Source organism: Oncorhynchus nerka, linkage group LG3, assembly GCF_034236695.1.
Source record: "Oncorhynchus nerka isolate Pitt River linkage group LG3, Oner_Uvic_2.0, whole genome shotgun sequence".
Classification (NCBI taxonomy): Eukaryota; Metazoa; Chordata; class Actinopteri; order Salmoniformes; family Salmonidae; genus Oncorhynchus; species Oncorhynchus nerka.
This window is the reverse complement of record NC_088398.1, coordinates 30,320,560-30,341,182: the sequence shown is the minus strand read 5'-3', so window position 1 is coordinate 30,341,182 and position 20,623 is coordinate 30,320,560. Positions and strand designations below refer to the sequence as shown.

Genomic DNA, 20,623 nt, shown 5'->3' with positions numbered 1-20,623 from the left:
ACTATATTTGTTAAGTTGCAACTGAAATGTACAGTGTTCTGTTGTGTGCTCTGCAGGTGACAGTGTCCAATCTAGGGGACGGTTGTGTCACCCACTTTGCGGGGACATCCAGTGCTGCACCCATCGCGGCCGGGATTCTGGCTCTTGTCCTGGAGGCCAAGTAAGCCTTGGTCATCCTCTCCCCTCCTGACCCTTACTCATCTGTCACGTCATTTTCTCCACTATCTGTTTTTCATCTACATTCCATGGCGTACTGTAGGTAGTATCTATTAGTGGTCTTAGTTTCCCATCTTTATGTCTAAGTTCAAGTAGCTCCCTTTCTCTCTCCCTGTCTATTTGTCCAAGTGTTTTCTCTCTCTCTCTCTCTCTCTCTCTCTCTCTCTCTCTCTCTCTCTCTCTCTCTCTCTCTCTCTCTCAAATTCAGATTGCTTTATTGGCATGAAATACAATTTGTAGATATTGCCAAAGCAATATTGTAGCACATTATTTCAGTAAATACAGTACAATGCAATGAGGATAATGAAATACAGTTCATTTCAGTAGTGGGGCAGCAGTTAGCCTTGCAGTTAAGAGCGCTGGACCAGTAACCAAAAGGTCGCTGGTTCAAGTCCTCGAGATGACTAGGTGAAAAGTCTGTCGATGTGCCCTTCAGCAAGGCACTTAACCCTAATTGCTCCGGTAAGTCGCTCTGGATAAGAGCGTTTACTAAAATGTAATAACAATAGTTCATTTCAGTAGTAGTAGTAATAACACTAGATAAAGTATACAGGCACAACACTACTGCTGTTGTATTGTGTCATATTTGGTCGATTCATTTAATTTAATAAGATAAACAATGGCTAATAAATGTATAACAAAATGTAAGAGAATGATGGTTACACTATGCATTGCTTGTAAGTTATATACAATGTAAAAACTCCAGGGAATGAATGTTCATGGGATGTCCCTCAGGCTATGGCAATCATATACAGTTGAAGTTGACCTAAAAACTTGTTTTTCAACCAATCCACAAATTTCTTGTTAACAAACTACAGCTTTGGCAAGTTGGTTAGGACATCTACTTTATGTATGACACAAGTCATTTTTCTAACAATTGCTTACAGACAGATTATTTCACTTATAATTCACTGTATCACAATTCCAGTGGGTCAGAAGTTTACATACACTATGTTGACTGTGCCTTTAAACAACTTGGAAAATGCCAGAAAATGATGTCATTGTTTTAGAAGCTTCTGTTAGGCTAATTGACATAGTTTAAGTCAATTGGAGGTGTACCTGTGGATGTATTTCAAGGCCTACCTTCAAACTCAGCGCCTCTTCTTTTCATCGGAAAATGAAAAGAAATCAGCCAAGACCTCAGAAAAAAATTGTAGACCTCCACAAGTCTGGTTCATCCTTGGGAGCAATTTCCAAATGCCTAAAGGTACCACGTTCATCTGTACAAACAATAGTACGCAAGTATAAACACCATGGGTCCACGCAGCCTTGATACTGCTCAGGAAGGAGACGCGTTCTGTCTCCTAGAGATGAATGTACTCTGGTGCGAAAAGTGTAAATCAATCCCAGTACAACAGCAAAGGACCTTGTGAAGATGCTGGAGGAAACAAGTACAAAAGTATCTATATCCACAGTAAAACGAGTCCTTTCACTCCCAGATCAAATCCACCAAGAGGCACAGATTCTTTTGTCTCAGGTAGTTGTACTATTGGGCACGTCAAATATCTCATTCCAAAATCATGGACAATAATATGGAGTTGGTTCCCCCTTTGCTGTTATTACAGCCTCCATTCTTCTGCAAAGGCTTTCCACTAGATGTTGGCAGCTCTAGCAAGGCAGAAATTTGATGAACTGACTTGTTGGAAAGGTGGCATCCTATGATGGTGCCAGCTTGAAAGTCACTGAGCTCTTCAGTAATGCCATTCTACTGTTAATGTTTGTCTATGGAGATTGCATGGCGGTGTACTTGATTTTATACACCTGTCAGCAACGGGTGTGACTGAAATATCCGGTTCCATCGATTTGAAGGGGTGTCCATATACTTTTGTATATGTAATGTATTTCCTAATTTTCTAACCTCTCTCTCTCTCTCTTTCTGCACTGCGTTGGTATGTCTACTTGGGCCCTAGTCGTGATTGTAGCTCTGTAACTCTGTAGCTGTCCGTAGCGTCTGCCTGCTGCCGTTCCTCAGTGTTATTGATGAGCCCGGGGCAGGGCTTTACCGCTCCACCTGTCACGCCACGCCGGCCCAGTCTCGCCCGCTTGGCTGTAAAATGGTCCGGAGGTCCCCTGGGCGAGTTGCGCTCCCAGGACATTACTGGTTAAGGGCTTGTATGACCTGCACCTATATATCACATCTCAGGGCTGATATTCCCCTCACGTCTTAATGGAGCTGAGCAGAGCACATGCACTCACACACACACACACATCAGTCATAACACCCACAACCTCACCAGCAGAGTACAAAAAAACACACACACTGTGCAATTAAAATAATTATCTCTGTCTACTCTCCCAAATCTTTCCTCCTGGTTCAATGTGTTGACTCCAAATCTCTTTTCCAGTTTTACTTTAGTCCCTCTATGTAAATATCACATATTTCATTCCATCGTTTCATCAGCTTTACAGCTTTTTAATATTCTGTACGTCTATTTCAATCTTTTACATTCTCAAAATTCCCAACACCATTTTTGGCTACTTTGCCTCTTCACTAGTTCTCTCAGCCTCTGTTCATTCCCTCCATCTTCAGTCCACCTTTAATCGTCCCTCTCTTTTACCCGCTCCCCGACACTCATAGAGTCTGTCTGTACCGCTCCAGTCTCCCAGCACCAATGACAACCCCACGCTCTACCCTTACATTTACTGTATTCTATTACAACTATATTTAACCAGACAAGTCAGCTGAGAACCAGTTCCTATGTACAGTGATGGCCTGGCCAGTGGCGAGACGAAAGCATGTCCTGTCACTCTGTTTGTGTGCGAGTATGTGGTGTAACTCTGTAGTCAGGTTATTAATGGAGGATGTGTGTGAGAGATGATTCCTCATTAACCCCAGTGGCCAGTGCTCAGCTAGGGGTCAGCCAGCCCCGCTCTGGGAAAGGCCCCATATTCAAACACATGAACGCAAACAAATTATCTTTTAATTTGCTCCAATCGCAGTGGACTGACAGTTCTCTCTCTCTCTCTCTCTCTCTCTCTCTCTCTCTCTCTCTCTCTCTCTCTCTCTCTCCCTGCCTCTGTCTGTTCCAACCCTGTTTCTTTTTTCTCTCTCCCTTTTCTCTCCCCCTTCTGTCGCCTGTCTTCCGCTCTGTGTTGTTCGTCTTCATCTGTCTGTCTCTCTGTCTGAGCCACTGAGAGCAGAATAGCAGGGTGTTCTATAGGGGTTGGTGTAATCAGCTCGGGTTCTCAGTGGGGACAGCACATGTGAAAGAGGATCCACCCCTCTAATTGGTCTCAACTCAAACACTCCCTGAGACACAAACTGATGATTGGGGTATTATGTGTGGTGTGCGTATTATCAGGGCCTTAAATGCAACGGTCCCTGGACCTCACCCACAACCTCAGAAACACACTAAAAGACAGGATCTTCGTAATCTCTGCTCCGCTCTCCCTGCTCTGTCTCCATTATGTCCCTATTAATCCTCCCAGAAATGGAGCCAGAGTCATAGGAACTCTCCACACTTGGCCATAATCTTTTAGTGTGGTGTACTTTAAGCCTAAGTGAGCCCATTTGGAGTGACTGTGCGCAGACTAGGATTCTCCCTATCTGTTATCTGCACAAGTGTTACTAATGGTTTTATCAATTAGGCCTCGTCCAATAACTACATGCCTGTGATCTCCTTTAAATACAACCAGCGCAGTGCTGATTTGTGTAGTTAATGAGTGTGCGGGTGTGTGTCAGACTGTGTGTTGGTGTGTGTAAGTGACTCTGTATGTAGTCCCTCGCCCTCTCTCTTTCCTCTCTCTCCCTCTCTCTTTCCCCTCTCTCTCTCTCTCTCTCTCTCGCTCTCTCTCTCTCTCTCGCTTTCTTCTCTCTCACTCTCTTTCCTCTCTCTCTCTCTTTCCTCTCTCTCTCTCTCTCTCTTTCCTCTCTCTCCCTCTCTCTTTCCTCTCTCTCTCTCTCTCTCTTTCCTCTCTCTCCCTCTCTCTTTCCTATCTCTCTCTCTCTCTTTCCTCTCTCTCTTTCTCTCTTTCACCTCTCTCTCTCTCTCTCTCTCTCTCTCTCTCTCTCTCTCTCTCTTCTCTCTCTCTTTCCAATAAGGTCGGATGTGCTTCTTCAGAAGATCCAAATGCGATGTGTACCCTAGCTAAAGATATGTTTGCTTCCTAAGATGAGATAGTCAAGCTCAGGCTAGAGTGCCATGTTCTAACAGATCATACCCTCCTGAATAACAAGCATCACACTTATCACACAGATATACCCCTCAGTCATTGCTCCAAATATGAAAAACTGGAAATATTGATCACTGTACTATATATATATGTAGGGGGAAAAAATATATATATACTGTATACACAGTTGAAGTTGGAAGTTTACATACACATTAGCCAAATACATTAAGCCAAATACATTTACACTCAGGTTTTCACAATTCCTGACATTTAATCCTAGGGACTTTGTGATGGCCACTCCAATACCTTGACTTTGTTGTCCTTAAGCCATTTTGCCACAACTTTGGAAGTATGCTTGGGGTCATTGTCCATTTGGAAGGCCCATTTGTGACCAAGCGTTAACTCTGATGTCTTGAGGATGTTGCTTCAATATATCCACATAATTTTCCCCCCTCATGATGCTATCTATTTTGTGAAGTGCACCAGTCCCTCTTGCAGCAAAGCACCCCCACAACATGATGCTGCCACACCTGTGCTTCATGGTTGGGATGGTGTTCGTCTGCTTGCAAGCCTCTCCCTTTTTCCTCCAAACATAACGATGGTCATTATGGCCAAACAGTTCTATTTTTGTTTCATCAGACCAGAGGACATTTCTCCAAAAAGTACCATCTTTGTCCCCATGTGCAGTTGCAAACCGTAGTCTGGCTTTTTTATGGCAGTTTTGGCGCAGTGGCTTCTTCCTTGCTGAGCGGCCTTTCAGGTTATGTCGATATAGGACTTGTTTTACTGTGGATATAGATACTTCTGTACCTGTTTCCTCCAGCATCTTCACAAGGTCCTTTGCTGTTGTTCTGGGATTGATTTGCACTTTTCGCACTGAAGGACGTTCATCTCTAGGAGACAGAACGCGTCTCCTTCCTGAGCGGTATGACAGCTGCGTGGTCCCATGGTGTTTATACTTGCATACTGTTGTTTGTACAGATGAACGTGGTACCTTCAGGCATTTGGAAATCGCTCCCAATTTGCTCTACAATTCTATTTCTGAGGTCTTGGCTAATTTCTTTTGATTTTCCTATGATGTCAAGCAAAGAAGCACTGAGTTTGAAGGTAGACCTTGAAATACATCCACAAGTACACCTCCAATTGACTCAAATGATGTCAATTATCCCAACAAAAGCTTCTAAAGCCGTGACATTTTCTGGAATTTTCCAAGCTGTTTAAAGGCACAGTCAACTTAGTATATATAAACTTCTGACCCACTGGAATTGTGGTACAGTGAGTTATAAGTGAAATAATCTGTAAAAATTGTTGGAAAAATAACTTGTGTCATGCACAAAGTAGATGTCCTAACTGACTTGCCAGAACTAAAGTTTGTGGAGTGGTTGAAAAACTAGTTTTAATGACTCCAATCTAAGTGTATGTAAACTTCCGACTTCAACTGTATATATATATATATAGATCAGCACTTTTATCACTTTCTTTCCCTCAACCTCTGTACTTACCCTAGTTTAGATTTTTTTTCCTTCCCTTATTTTCCTCCCTGTAGCCTCCCCAGTGCAGAAATAAATTGTTTATTGTTGATTTGCTCTGTCTTCATGTAAATGATTAAACAGGGACAGTGTTATTCCTGTAGGTCCTGACCTTCTCTCTCTCTCTCTCTCTCTCTCTCGCTCTCTCTCTCTCATCTCTGTGTCTCTCTCTCTGTGTCTCTCTCTCTGTCTCTCTCTCTCTCTCTCTCTCTCTCTCTCTGCACCATATCTTCCTCCTGTGGGCTGGACACTCTGTCCTTGTGGCTCTCTCCCTCCTCACCCCATCCTCTTCCCCCTGCCCAGACCCTGTGTGTGTGATAAATTATTTGTGGGCATGCTCCGAGGGCCCAGGGCTGCTCATTCCTACACACAGAGGGGCCGCATTGATCCGGCCTGTGGTTCAACTTAATTGGAAACACAGTTATACCAGCAAGCTAGAGACACACTCGAAAACATATACACACACACACGCACATATGCATACGCACAGCTATACACAGCACCAGCAATATACTCCAGCATGCACACACAGATTCACACAAAACATCTTCCCTTATTAGGGGGCAAAAAATAAACACAGAGCATTCACTTGGAAATAACTCTTACAGATATCAGACACTCACAGCTCCTATGCTCGCCAGCATGCACACATGCACACACAGACACACATAAAACACACGTGCATCCGCGCGCACACACACACACACACACACACACACACACACACACTCTACACCGTTAAACATGCATGCTATTCCTAACCAGCAGCAGTAAAGAGGAGTACAGTAAACAGTGGAGTAATAAGAAAGACAGGGTTATTGATCTGTCCAGCACACTGACTATCATACGGCTAATAGATTACATCAGACGCATCAGAGCAGTCAATGAGGAGTGATCCTATTAACTGGGGATTTGTAAACAGTTGTGTGTTCACTCTCTCAGACGTCTGCCCAGGGTTTGGGAGGGTTTGTGGGGCTTGGCAAGTGGACAGAGGGTGGCTGCTATGGGGGGTTTTGGGGCATATTTAGTAGTTCTGTCTCTGGCTGTCCTGGGTAAAATGCCAGGAGATATTCTGAGCTTTCTGAGGCTGTTTCTGCTGTGGCCCAAACCCTGCTCATGCCTGTAGGGGGGGAAACAGAGATGTGGTGCCAAAACAGATAGAAAGAGAGAACGAGAGAGAGAGAGAGAGAGAGAGAGAGAGAGGAGGAGAAAGAAAGAGGGGGAGAAAGAAAGAGGGAGCAAGAGGAAGAACACACCCACAAATATACAGATAAATTACATCAGGTTCCCAGCCAATAGTGTGTTTTTAAGGGCAAAATGCTATTTTCCAAATAAATAGATCTGTGTCACTGTGTGCTAAGAGACAGAGAAATCCGCGCCAGGGTTCAATAATTAATTCCTGAGTCGAGGGTTTTGGAGAGGCGCTGATTGGGCTGATTTTTTTTTATTCTGTTATGATACAAAGGAGGCCGTTTGAAGTAATTTGTCCCAGAGAGAGCAGCTTGGAACACCATACAAGCTTTGATTTAGCAAAGCAAATTTAATTTCGTTTGCTTTATGCAAACCAGCCGGGGCTGGGTGGGGGGGGCTTCTCTGATTTCACCGGAGGGGTGGGGTATGGAGGAGGGGAGGTGGAGGGGGCGTGGGGGGGGGGAGTGCACGCCAACCGGAATCACGCCACAGCACTGCCTATATTTATTACGGAACACACGCACACTGTGAGCAACAGTTCAGAAGTAGAAAGCCCAGCTCCCCACTCTGGAGCCCTTTGAAATCAAAGCGTAAAATAATTGAGTGTGCCGTGCTCTCCTTTTGTTTTATTTTTGATCTTTTCTATTATTAGTGGTATTCCTCCTGTGGTGTGCTGTTTAGCAGTCGCCGGTTGCACTTGCTGGTTGCCAGCTTTTTTGTTTGTTTTGTTTTCCATTGTAATGGAAAGCTTTTTGAACGCATTTTCCCCCCATATGTGACTGGAATGGCTTGGTTGGACTGTCTGATATTTCCTACCCATAGATTACGTCTTCCAGCACAACAAATGGGTTGGGGCATTACGGATGTTCTTGTATTAACCATGGCCTTGGGATTGTCATATGGGATTGTCATATGGGATTGTCATATGGGATTGTCATATGGGATTGTCGTATGGGATTGTCATATGGGATTGTCATATGGGATTGTCATATGGGATTGTCATATGGGATTGTCATATGACTGTGCTGTGTGTATGTTGCTCTGGATAAGAGTGTTTGCTAACATAAATGTAGATGTAAAATGACAGTTGTATTGATCATGTAGATCCCCACTCCACAATTTAAACACATGCTTTATTGTCTCAATGGGATTTGTTGAAAAGCCACTATTTTGAAACCGAAACACCGGGACATTGTAGTTGGGCACAGTGCAGTTTGGCTACAAGCAGATCGTATGGTGTAAAGGACACCAACGTGTACAGTACGTGAGCTTGACACGGCGTCGCCACAACCAAATCAACCGCCTTTAATCAACTTTGTTGTGCCTTTGCGTGAGCAGACATGACAGCTTCTCTGCGGCTGTCGACGCCGATGCCGGTGCTACTTAGTCCGAGAACTTCATGTTAGAAATGGGTGGTCAACGCCGTTTTTAAGTTCCATTCAAGTCTATTTTCTTAGCCAGCAATAATGAGTGGATAAAGGGAGAAAACCCAATTTCCTTTATGCTTTTTTATATCCTGGAAAGGCTCTCCTTGACGACCCTTTGGTCTTTTGTTCGAGAAAACGGAGCTAATATCCTCTAGCTCTCTGTGCAGTTTAAAGGTCTTAATTGGATTCCATTAGTATATTGCTTGACATGACACTTGAGTCTGCTGTATTAGAATACCCTGCTCGAGATTAAAAGTCTCCTCCATTCATTCTTTCCGCCAGCCCCTTTGTTACGTCTCCAATATACTTTGTTGAATTTGTCGTTTTCGCCAATGTTATTAAGTTTGAAATGACTTAAACAGATGATTTCACTTGTAGAAGATGTGCAGTAATGGGCACAATGGCAGGCCCACATCTTCACGTGTGTCCACTTTCTCTGCTCAGCAAAATATACGTGTTTCATAGCAAATCGTGTATAGCCTACATGTGTTTCTGTGTATGTCTCACATGTTCAACTCCTTCTAGATTTCGTCATAAGGGAGTATCAGGAGTATCATAAAGGAATGAATGCTTCTTGCTGTGGTTTGATGGAGTGTACAATACACATATTGTACATTTGTGTATTTCATGATATTCGTCTTTATCTTCCCAGTCCTGACTTGACATGGAGGGATGTGCAGCATCTGATCGCCATGACGGCCAAGGTCCCCGACCCCAAAGAGCCAGGATGGAGTGTCAACGGAGCAGGGTACCACGTCCACGATAGGTACTAGTTACACACACAGTGTAAACACACCACACACATCATGTGTGGTTCCCAAACCTTTTATAGTCCCGTACCCCTTCAAACATTCAACCTCCAGCTGTATACCCCCTCTAGCACCAGGGTCAGCGCACTCTCAAATGTTGTTTTTTGCCATCATTGTAAGCCTGCCACACACACACTTTACGATACATTTGTTAAACATAAGAATGCGTGTGAGTTTTTTGTCACAACCCGGCTCGTGGGAAGCTCAAATAATAATATAATAATAATCCATAATTTTGCTCTTTCTTTATCCATCTTACACATGAAACCTTATGTGTTCATTGAAAATGGTGAATAACTCACCACAGGTTAATGAGAAGGGTGTGCTTGAAACTCTGAGCACATCCCTCTGCAATGTTGGGTTGTCTTAGTCTTAAATTATTTTCCACACACAGTCTGTGCCTGTATTTAGCTTTCATGTCAGTGAGGGCCGAGAATCCACTCTCACATAGGTACGATGGTTGCAAAGGGCATCAGTGTCTTAGAAATTTGAGCCAGCCCATTCCAGAAATCTGTCAGTAGCTTTTGATTAAATTCAATTTTCACAGAACCGCTTGTTGCAATTTCGATGAGGCTCTCTTGTTCAGATATCCGTAAGTGGACTGGAGGCAGGGCATGAAAGGGATAATGAATCCAGTTGTTTGTGTCATCCGTTTCGGGAAACACGTAGCCTACAAACAACGCACATACAACAGCCATTGACATATCATGAACAGGACACATAGACTCATGCACTGACATACAGAAACACACACACATACAAACTAGGAACATGATACGGACACCACACACATACTACAGCCAAACAGTCCCACAGACAACACGTGTATCCTACACAACACACCAGCTGTTCTGGAAATCTATGTGATCACGCTCTCCGCAGCCGATGTGAGTAAGACCTTTAAACAGGTCAATATTCACAAGGCTGCGGGGCCAGACGGTTTACCAGGGCGTGTACTCCTGGCGACCTGGCTAGCGTGCACTGCGCCTGGCCTGCCACAGGAGTCGCTAGTGCGCGATGAGACAATGATATCCCTACCGGCCAAACCCTCCCTAACCCGGACAACGCTAGGCCAATTGTGCGTCGCCCCTCGGACCTCCCGGTCGCGGCCGGTTGCGACAGAGCCTGGGCGCGAACCCAGAGTCTCTGGTGGCACAGCTAGCACTGCAATGCAGTGCCCTAGACCACTGTGCCACCCGGGAGGCCCCTTCACTGACATTTTCAACCTCTCCCTGTCCGAGTCTGTAATACCAACATGTTTCAAGCAGACCACCATGGTCCCTGTGCCCAAGAATACTAAGATAACCTGCCTAAACAACTACCAACCCGTAGCACTCACGTCTGTAGCCACGAAGTGCTTCGAAAGGCTGGTCATGTCTCACATCAACACCATTATCCCAGAAACCCTAGACCCACTCCAATTTGCATACCGTCCCAACAGATACTCAGATGATGCAATCTCTATTGCACTCCACACTGCCCTTTCCCATCTGGACAAAAGGAACACCTATGTGAGAATTATATTCATTGACTACAGCTTATCGTTCAACACCATAGCACCCTCAAAGCTCATCAATAAGCTAAGAATCCTGGAACTAAACACCTCCATCTGCAACTGGATCCTGGACTGCTTGACGGGCCGCCCCCAGGTGGTGAGGGTAGGTAACAACACATCCGCCACGCTGATCCTCAATACAGGAGCCCCTCAGGGGTGCGTGCTCAGTCTCCTGTACTCCCTGTTCACTCATGACTGCATGGCCAGGCACGACTCCAACACCATCATTAAGTTTGTCGATGACACAACAGTGGTAGGCCTGATCACCGACAACGATGAGACAGCCTATAGGGAGGAGGTCAGAGACCTTGTCCTGTGGTGCCAGGACAACAACCACTCCCTCAATGTGATCAAGACAATGGAGATGATCATGGACTACAGGAAAAAGAGGACAGAGCACGCCCCCATTTTCATCAACGGGGCTGCAGTGGAGCAGGTTGAGAGCTTCAAGTTCCTTGGTGTCCACATCACCAACAAACTAACATGGTCCAAACACACCAAGACAGTCGTGAAGAGGGCACGAAAAAACCTATTCCCCCTCAGAAGACTGAAAATATTTTACATGGGTCCTCAGATCCCCAAAAGGTTCTACAGCTCCACCATTGAGAGCATCCTGACTGGTTGCATCACTGCCTGGTACGGCAACTGCTCGACCTCCGACCGCAAGGCACTACAGAGAGTAGTGCGTACGGCCCAGTACATCACTTGGGCCCAGCTTCCTGTCATCCAGGACCTCTATACCAGGTGGTGTCAGAGGAAGGCCCTAAAAATTGTGAAAGACTCCAGCCACCCAAGTCATAGACTGTTCTCTTTGCTACCGCACGGCAAGTGGTACCGGAGTGCCAAGTCTAGGTCCAAGAGGCTGCTAAACAGCTTCTGCCCTCGAGCCATAAGACTCCTGAACATCTAATCAAAAGGCTACCTAGACTATTTGCATTACCCCCGCCCCCCCCTTTATAAATCGCTGCTACTCTCTGTTGTTATGCATAGTCACTTTAATAACTCTACCTACATGTACATATTACCTCAACTAACCGGTGCCCCCCACACATTGACTCTGTACTGTACCCCCCTGTATATAGTCTCGCTATTGTTGTTTTACTGCTGCTCTTTAATTACTTATTACTTTTATTTCTTATTCTTATCCATATTTCTTTTTTTTAACTGCATTGTTGGTTAGGGGCTCGTAAGTCAGCATTTCACCTGTTGTATTCGGCGTATGTGACTAATAACATTTGATTTGATTTGATTTACACTTCAGACAGCATATATACACCTCAGATACTACACCATACTACTGATATTACACCCACATTGTAAAAAATACACTCTTTTATGACTTGGGAATAAATGATTTTGGCAGGGGAGAAGTAGCATTGTTAGTGTCACCATGCATGTGCCTGACGAGTGTGTCTGAGCGTGTATCGATGCTCTGATTTACTGCACCGAGCAGGGCTCAGGAAAATGAAAGCACTCTCTCCTAATGTGCGAGGCGAGAATCAGAGTGAGAGATGCTTTAAGCGCTAGGCTCCTCCACACGTCGTATAAATGCTTCTACATCGCGTTTACAACGCCTTTACAATGTCAGTCGAGCAACGGCATCGCAGTGATCAGTCTCAGAGTTGTAATGTGTTTTCTCTCTCTCTCTCTCTCTCTCTCTCTCTCTCTCTCTCTCTCTCTCTCCCCTGTCTTCTTTATCTCTCTCCCTACTCTCGCTGCATCTTCATCAGTCACTTCCTCCTCTTCTTTTTTTTTTTATCTGTCTTTTTGTCTCCATCTTTATACCGTATTTATTTCTCTCTCTCTTTCCTCCTCTCTCTTTCTTTTGGTTGAATCCTTCTCTCTCTCTCTCTCTCTCTCTCTCTCTCTCTCTCTCTCTCTCTCTCTCTCTCTCTCTCTCTCTCTCTCGCTCTCGGCGATATGTAATAAAACAGATTATAACCCGTCTGTTTCTCTGAGAAGAATAGATGAATTAGATTATAATGATTCATCACAATGCAGTTGTTGTTGAAATACATCAATGTAGGTGATGTGTCTGAGGACGGGTAATGCCCTGATCATACAGTTGCACTGCTCTCAGTAATTACAACTAATGGTTCATTGTGTGGATAAAGACCGTCAGAGCAGTACATGGGTTTCGGGTCACTTAAAATGGGTACAGGTGTAGGACATGGTGATAAAATGCCACATACCTTAGGTTAAGATTAGGCTAAGAGGAGATATTGTGTGCAGTAGAAATTACAGGAGAGTGTGATGATGCTGGCTATTCTTCGGGTCAAGAACAGTTATGTTCTACGATGGTAAAGTGTATGAAAGATGATTGAAAAACATGGTTAACAGAAACGACACATTAAAAAGGGGAAATGTATGAGTCTTCACAAAGCGTTTAAAGGTGTAAAGAAGTCCGTTGGGTAGGGAGTGGGATCTGGGATGGGTTTTTTCCTCTGGTTCTCTGAGGATCGGCTCACTTTTCAGGAACGATTGTCTTTGGGCCTGGACAGGGTTATAGTGGGGTTATAACTGAGTTATAGCTGTGTTGGGAGAAGTATTTCTGTGCATGAATGATGTGTATGTGTTGTGTACGTGTGGTGTTTGTGTAGTTTGTGGTTTTGTTTAACATGGTAGGCTAAAGGTTTCATTGGGGACATGTGTGTACTGTATTGAGGACAGATGGCTGTTGTTATAGGAGCAACTGCAAGGCCTCTAGGGGTGCGATAGAATAGTTATTTCACAGGAGGTTGATGTAGAGGAGAAAGGGGGGCGAGTGTATACCCAGAATTCGATCTGTGTGACCTCCATATAGACTATGGAGCTTTAGAAACACTGATGTCGTAGACCGACCCCCAGCTCCCATCGCCATGGCGACAATAAACATGTCAGCCGCCACACGCCAGCGCAATCTGCAATCAGATTTACTGTGCATGAAATATGGCAGCGTTTTTATTGGTCTAAAGGCTTGTCACTCATAATTTATTGGCTGTTGCTAGGCCTGCTGGGATGTCAGTGAGTTGCCTGCCCTTTCTGGAGCAAGAGAGAGAAAGAGAGAGAGGGAGAGAGAAAGCGGAAAAGGAGGCGCAGAGTGAAAGAGGTGGAAGGAGGCGCAGAGAGAGAAGGGGGCAGAGATTGAAAGAAGGGAGGGGGAAGAAATAAAGAGAGTGATGGAGCTGGAGAAAAAGAGCAAAGAATAACATGTGTCCATCCTATTTCATTGGTATCAGGTTGACAGAGGAACAGTGCCAGTGCAATGCCAGGTCCACACAAATGAAGGTGCTCTGGCACCCCCTCATACAGCTTTGTATTAATTTGAACACTGACACCTATTGACCATGTGGTTGACAGTGGAAAAATGTATCTCTGGTTAGTATCTTCACTTGAAGTGTCTGACCCAGAAATAGCAAGTTGGGTGTGTACAGGGGGAGGATATAGTCCAGAGCACGGCACGTCCAAACAGGCTTAATTTCGTTTCATCTCTTTGGATAGAATAGGTGAAACTATTGTAATTATACCGTGGAAGATTGGATGGAAAATAATTGAGAGAAAATATCAAAGAAATGGTGCTGTCCCTGTAAAGACAAAGTGAATATCAAGGAGAATGAGCAGCGAAATGGTATACAAATGAGATAAGATTCCAATCCCCCTTTTTGAAAAATGGAGAACTATTAGAATGTTTATATTTGCGGCATTTTGTTCCATATCAAAATAATTAATTGCCTCCGTTTTCAAATTAAAAGTACATTACAATGCAATTAAGGATGCAAATGAGTCTAGGCCTGTCGTATACAGCCAGAAAAAGTGAGAGAAATAGAGAGAGAACGTGGTGATGCTTGAGACTCGGTGTGCATTTTTTGTGTATTAGTGGTAATGTACCTTTGCGTGTCATTACGTGTGTGCATTTATTTGTGTGTGTGTGTGTGTGTGTGTGTGTGTGTGTGTGTGTGTGTGTGTGTGTGTGTGTGTGTGTGTGTGTGTGTGTGTGTGTGCGTGTGCGCGTGCGTGTGTGCGTGTGTGAAGAGGAGCGCGTTTGAATTGTGTCCTCTTAAACAACAACAAAGTAATCAGGTCACTCTTACCGTAGTAACTAATGGACCATAGGATGGTACATATCCCTTACACACACACTAAGAGCCTCCGCGTTTTGTATCTTGCAACTAAACATACACATCAATACAAGACACACACAGCACAACACAGCACAGCGCGCACACTCCTCTCTGTCTTTCCTCCCTCGGGCTGTGACCTCCAAGCCAGCGTCTCATGAAAGATGTCTACATCCCTGCCGAACTGTGGACCGTAAAACATCATTTTGCCATAACGTTCCCTCTTTGGAGAGAAAACAGATATAAAAGTATATAGCGTGTGGTTTACTGCGGCCCCTTCACCCACCCTGGCAGAGGCACCGGCTGATGGATGCTCCACATCGCCTGTCTTTTAATTGCTCGTAAATTTTTGATCCAGGGAAACGCCACGTTCTCCTTGTCCCCTTGGCGACATGGGTGACAGAGCAGCTGGAGGGGGACAGGGGAGGGAAAGCGAGGTGTGTATGTGTGTGTGTGGGGGGCTATAAAAGACCCTCACACAGACAGAAGATCCATGGAGACACCAGATCAGGAATATCTAGGCTAGAGGACAGGATGCAGACCACAGAAACACTGTTAGGGATCTCAAAGAGTAGAACACACAATGTTAAGAGGATGCTGCCGACAAAACTGATAAGCTATGTCAATAGTAAGTAGAGTATATGGCATCCAATACTTTTCTCCCATTAACAGTTTGAACATGAGAATAAAACGTTCAAGCTGTGTCTTATACTGTGTGTTGATTTATTGAAACGGTACTTTGAACATCAAGTCTCTTTAAATTAAATCTGAGAATAATGTTAAATTGTGTGTGTGGGTTGGTCTGGGCATGTATTGCAAGGGGCTTGTGTACAACTGACACTCAAGTCATTTGGACACACTTTTAGGGGGGTTATGGGCTGGGAGGTTGCCTTCTTGCTAGCTTGGTTATTTTAAAACGAAACTCCTGATGTTTGCGCAAATTGCCTGCCTCAGAAACCTAAGAGAATTATCTGAGAAGCTTGGTTGAAAACTAAACACGGAGAGGTCTTTAAGTACTGAAATATACTCTACTAAATTTGCATACTCACAGGCGTTGTAGTAAAGTAGTCCTTTAAGTGCCTTCACAGTGTTGACAGTAATGGATGAAAGTGAGCAGATTGATAAATGACTCATCAGAATTCACATCTCTGTGACTGGTGGGTCCCCAAGTGGAACGGATGTGCATATGGTCTTGTTTTCTTGTGAATGTTATGTTGAGGTGATTATACAGATACAGTACATCCTGAAATATTTGGTTTTGCTTGACCATTTCCTGTAGTGTAAAGAAAAACATGCGGCATTGATATAATTGTGAGTGGGAGATAAAAGTGATTCTGAAAACATTGCTTTGAAGGGGAATATCTAAAATAATGACAATTAGGAAATGTGAAGCTTTAATGTGAAATCATGCAAACATTTATACAAATACATCACAATTTGGAACCATTTCAGATGATCAAGTTTGATGGTATACAATATGCCTTGTGTGTATTGGCTCAATATAAATGTGTGCCACTGCATCACTTTGCTAGTACAGTTTACTATGGATGCAGACTGCATATGAGATTTTCGGGGACTCCTCTGTACCAGACTAGCTTGTTCTTTGAAGGAAACAATTAAATTCCCTCTCACCTCCCTCCCTCCTCTCCCTCCCTCCCTCCTTCCCCGCTCTCTGTTCTCTGTTCTGCTCTCTGTCCTCCCTGCTGTCCGGGCCTGCTGTGTGAGTGTTCTTGGCCAGTCTCATTAGTTAGTGTTCCACTAGGTGGGTCTGTCTGTAGTGATCTCTCCTCACATTGATCCTGATCGCTCTACACCCAGCAGCAGCCCTGCATGGCCAACACACACATTGATATTCCACAGGTCACTGTTTAGGGATAGGGGTTAGAGGTCAGAGGGCACTGTGTAGGCTCACGTTCAGCTTTTCAGGCTCATCAATATTTTGTAGCAAGACAGGGGAGGGGGGACGATTGAATCACACACACATACTAACAAAAACACACGTACTGTACATACCAGGGGTTGGAACCGATTTAGGGAATAGAACTGAAAGCTGGAAAATAGCAACATTTTTAGAGGAATGGAAACAGAAATTGTGTTTCCCGGAACCGTATTTGTATATATTCCTAATATCTAGTGTATAATTATGTAATTCATTGAAGTTCTGATGCCTATAAAAGCCTAAACACATTCCAGTTCAGGTCATGTCATAATGTTCAACGCTTCAGGCCAATCCCCCTACATGTCCACCCCTCTCTCTCGCTCTCTCCCCACCCCACTGAAATTTCAGTTGTATCTCGCTCCAGCACCTTTTTTTTTTTTTTACCCCTTTTTCTCCCCAATTTCATTTACATTTACATTTAAGTCATTTAGCAGACGCTCTTATCCAGAGCGACTTACAAATTGGTGCATTCACCTTATGACATCCAGTGGAACAGTAGTGCATCTAAATCTTTTAAGGGGGGGGGGGTGAGAGGGATTACTTTATCCTATCCTAGGTATTCCTTAAAGAGGTGGGGTTTCAGGTGTCTCCGGAAGGTGGTGATTGACTCCGCTGTCCTGGCGTCGTGAGGGAGTTTGTTCCACCATTGGGGGGCCAGAGCAGCGAACAGTTTTGACTGGGCTGAGCGGGAACTGTACTTCCTCAGTGGTAGGGAGGCGAGCAGGCCAGAGGTGGATGAACGCAGTGCCCTTGTTTGGGTGTAGGGCCTGATCAGAGCCTGGAGGTACTGAGGTGCCGTTCCCCTCACAGCTCCGTAGGCAAGCACCATGGTCTTGTAGCGGATGCGAGCTTCAACTGGAAGCCAGTGGAGAGAGCGGAGGAGCGGGGTGACGTGAGAGAACTTGGGAAGGTTGAACACCAGACGGGCTGCGGCGTTCTGGATGAGTTGTAGGGGTTTAATGGCACAGGCAGGGAGCCCAGCCAACAGCGAGTTGCAGTTATCCAGACGGGAGATGACGAGTGCCTGGATTAGGGCCTGCGCCGCTTCCTGTGTGAGGCAGGGTCGTACTCTGCGGATGTTGTAGAGCATGAACCTACAGGAACGGGCCACCGCCTTGATGTTAGTTGAGAACGACAGGGTGTTGTCCAGGATCACGCCAAGGTTCTTAGCGCTCTGGGAGGAGGACACAATGGAGTTGTCAACCGTGATGGCGAGATCATGGAACGGGCAGTCCTTCCCCGGGAGGAAGAGCAGCTCCGTCTTGCCGAGGTTCAGCTTGAGGTGGTGATCCGTCATCCACACTGATATGTCTGCCAGACATGCAGAGATGCGATTCGCCACCTGATCATCAGAAGGGGGAAAGGAGAAGATTAATTGTGTGTCGTCTGCATAGCAATGATAGGAGAGACCATGTGAGGTTATGACAGAGCCAAGTGACTTGGTGTATAGCGAGAATAGGAGAGGGCCTAGAACAGAGCCCTGGGGACACCAGTGGTGAGAGCACGTGGTGTGGAGACGGATTCTCGCCACGCCACCTGGTAGGAGCGACCTGTCAGGTAGGACGCAATCAAGCGTGGGCCGCGCCGGAGATGCCCAACTCGGAGAGGGTGGAGAGGAGGATCTGATGGTTCACAGTATCGAAGGCAGCCGATAGGTCTAGAAGGATGAGAGCAGAGGAGAGAGAGTTAGCTTTAGCAGTGCGGAGCGCCTCCGTGATACAGAGAAGAGCAGTCTCAGTTGAATGACTAGTCTTGAAACCTGACTGATTTGGATCAAGAAGGTCATTCTGAGAGAGATAGCGGGAGAGCTGGCCAAGGACGGCACGTTCAAGAGTTTTGGAGAGAAAAGAAAGAAGGGATACTGGTCTGTAGTTGTTGACATCGGAGGGATCGAGTGTAGGTTTTTCAGAAGGGGTGCAACTCTCGCTCTCTTGAAGACGGAAGGGACGTAGCCAGCGGTCAGGGATGAGTTGATGAGCGAGGTGAGGTAAGGGAGAAGGTCTCCGGAAATGGTCTGGAGAAGAGAGGAGGGGATAGGGTCAAGCGGGCAGGTTGTTGGGCGGCCGGCCGTCACAAGACGCGAGATTTCATCTGGAGAGAGGGGGAGAAAGAGGTCAGAGCACAGGGTAGGGCAGTGTGAGCAGAACCAGCGGTGTCGTTTGACTTAGCAAACGAGGATCGGATGTCGTCGACCTTCTTTTCAAAATGGTTGACGAAGTCATCTGCAGAGAGGGAGGAGGGGGGGAGGTGGAGGAGGATTCAGGAGGGAGGAGAAGGTTGCAAAGAGCTTCCTAGGGTTAGAGGCAGATGCTTGGAATTTAGAGTGGTAGAAAGTGGCTTTAGCAGCAGAGAGAGAAGAGGAAAATGTAGAGAGGAGGGAGTGAAAGGATGTCAGGTCCGCAGGGAGGCGAGTTTTCCTCCATTTCCGCTCGGCTGCCCGGAGCCCTGTTCTGTGAGCTCGCAATGAGTCGTTGAGCCACGGAGCGGGAGGGGAGGACCGAGCCGGCCTGGAGGATAGGGGACATAGAGAGTCAAAGGATGCAGAAAGGGAGGAGAGGAGGGTTGAGGAGGCAGAATCAGGAGATAGGTTGGAGAAGGTTTGAGCAGAGGGAAGAGATGATAGGATGGAAGAGGAGAGAGTAGCGGGGGAGAGAGAGCGAAGGTTGGGACGGCGCGATACCATCCGAGTAGGGGCAGTGTGGGAAGTGTTGGATGAGAGCGAGAGGGAGAAGGATACAAGGTAGTGGTCAGAGACTTGGAGGGGAGTTGCAATGAGGTTAGTGGAAGAACAGCATCTAGTAAAGATGAGGTCGAGCGTATTTCCTGCCTTGTGAGTAGGGGGGGAAGGTGAGAGGGTGAGGTCAAAAGAGGAGAGGAGTGGAAAGAAGGAGGCAGAGAGGAATGAGTCAAAGGTAGACGTGGGGAGGTTAAAGTCGCCCAGAACTGTGAGAGGTGAGCCGTCCTCAGGAAAGGAGCTTATCAAGGCATCAAGCTCATTGATGAACTCTCCGAGGGAACCTGGAGGGCGATAAATGATAAGGATGTTAAGCTTGAAAGGGCTGGTAACTGTGACAGCATGGAATTCAAAGGAGGCGATAGACAGATGGGTAAGGGGAGAAAGAGAGAATGACCACTTGGGAGAGATGAGGATCCCGGTGCCACCACCCCGCTGACCAGAAGCTCTCGGGGTGTGCGAGAACACGTGGGCAGACGAAGAGAGAGCAGTAGGAGTAGCAGTGTTGTCTGTGGTGACCCATGTTTCCGTCAGTGCCAAGAAGTCGAGGGACTGGAGGGAGGCATAGGCTGAGATGAACTCTGCCTTGTTGGCCGCAGATCGGCAGTTCCAGAGGCTACCGGAGACCTGGAACTCCACGTGGGTCGTGCGCGCTGGGACCACCAGATTAGGGTGGCCGCGGCCACGCGGTGTGGAGCGTTTGTATGGTCTGTGCAGAGAGGAGAGAACAGGGATAGACAGACACATAGTTGACAGGCTACACAAGAGGCTACGCTAATGCAAAGGAGATTGGAATGACAAGTGGACTACACGTCTCGAGTGTTCAGAAAGTTAAGCTTACGTAGCAAGAATCTTATTGACTAAAATGATTAAAATGATACAGTACTGCTGAAGTAGGCTAGCTGGCAGAGGCTGCGTTGTTGACTATGTAGGCTAGCTGGCAGTGTCTGCGTTGTTGACACTACACTAATCAAGTCGTTCCGTTGAGTGTAATGGTTTCTACTGTGCTACTG

At 45.8% G+C, this 20,623-nt stretch overlaps 1 protein-coding gene across 1 annotated transcript in view; it reads left to right on the top strand.

Moving 5' to 3' along the window:
- LOC115114274 (PC3-like endoprotease variant B) overlaps nt 1-20,623 on the top strand; it is a 151,309-nt gene that overhangs the window by 95,666 nt on the left and 35,020 nt on the right. Inside the window, exons 12-13 of the mRNA XM_065006131.1 lie at nt 57-160; nt 9,129-9,242. Coding sequence (XP_064862203.1) covers nt 57-160; nt 9,129-9,242 — 218 coding nt within the window. The remainder of the gene's footprint in view (nt 1-56; nt 161-9,128; nt 9,243-20,623) is intronic.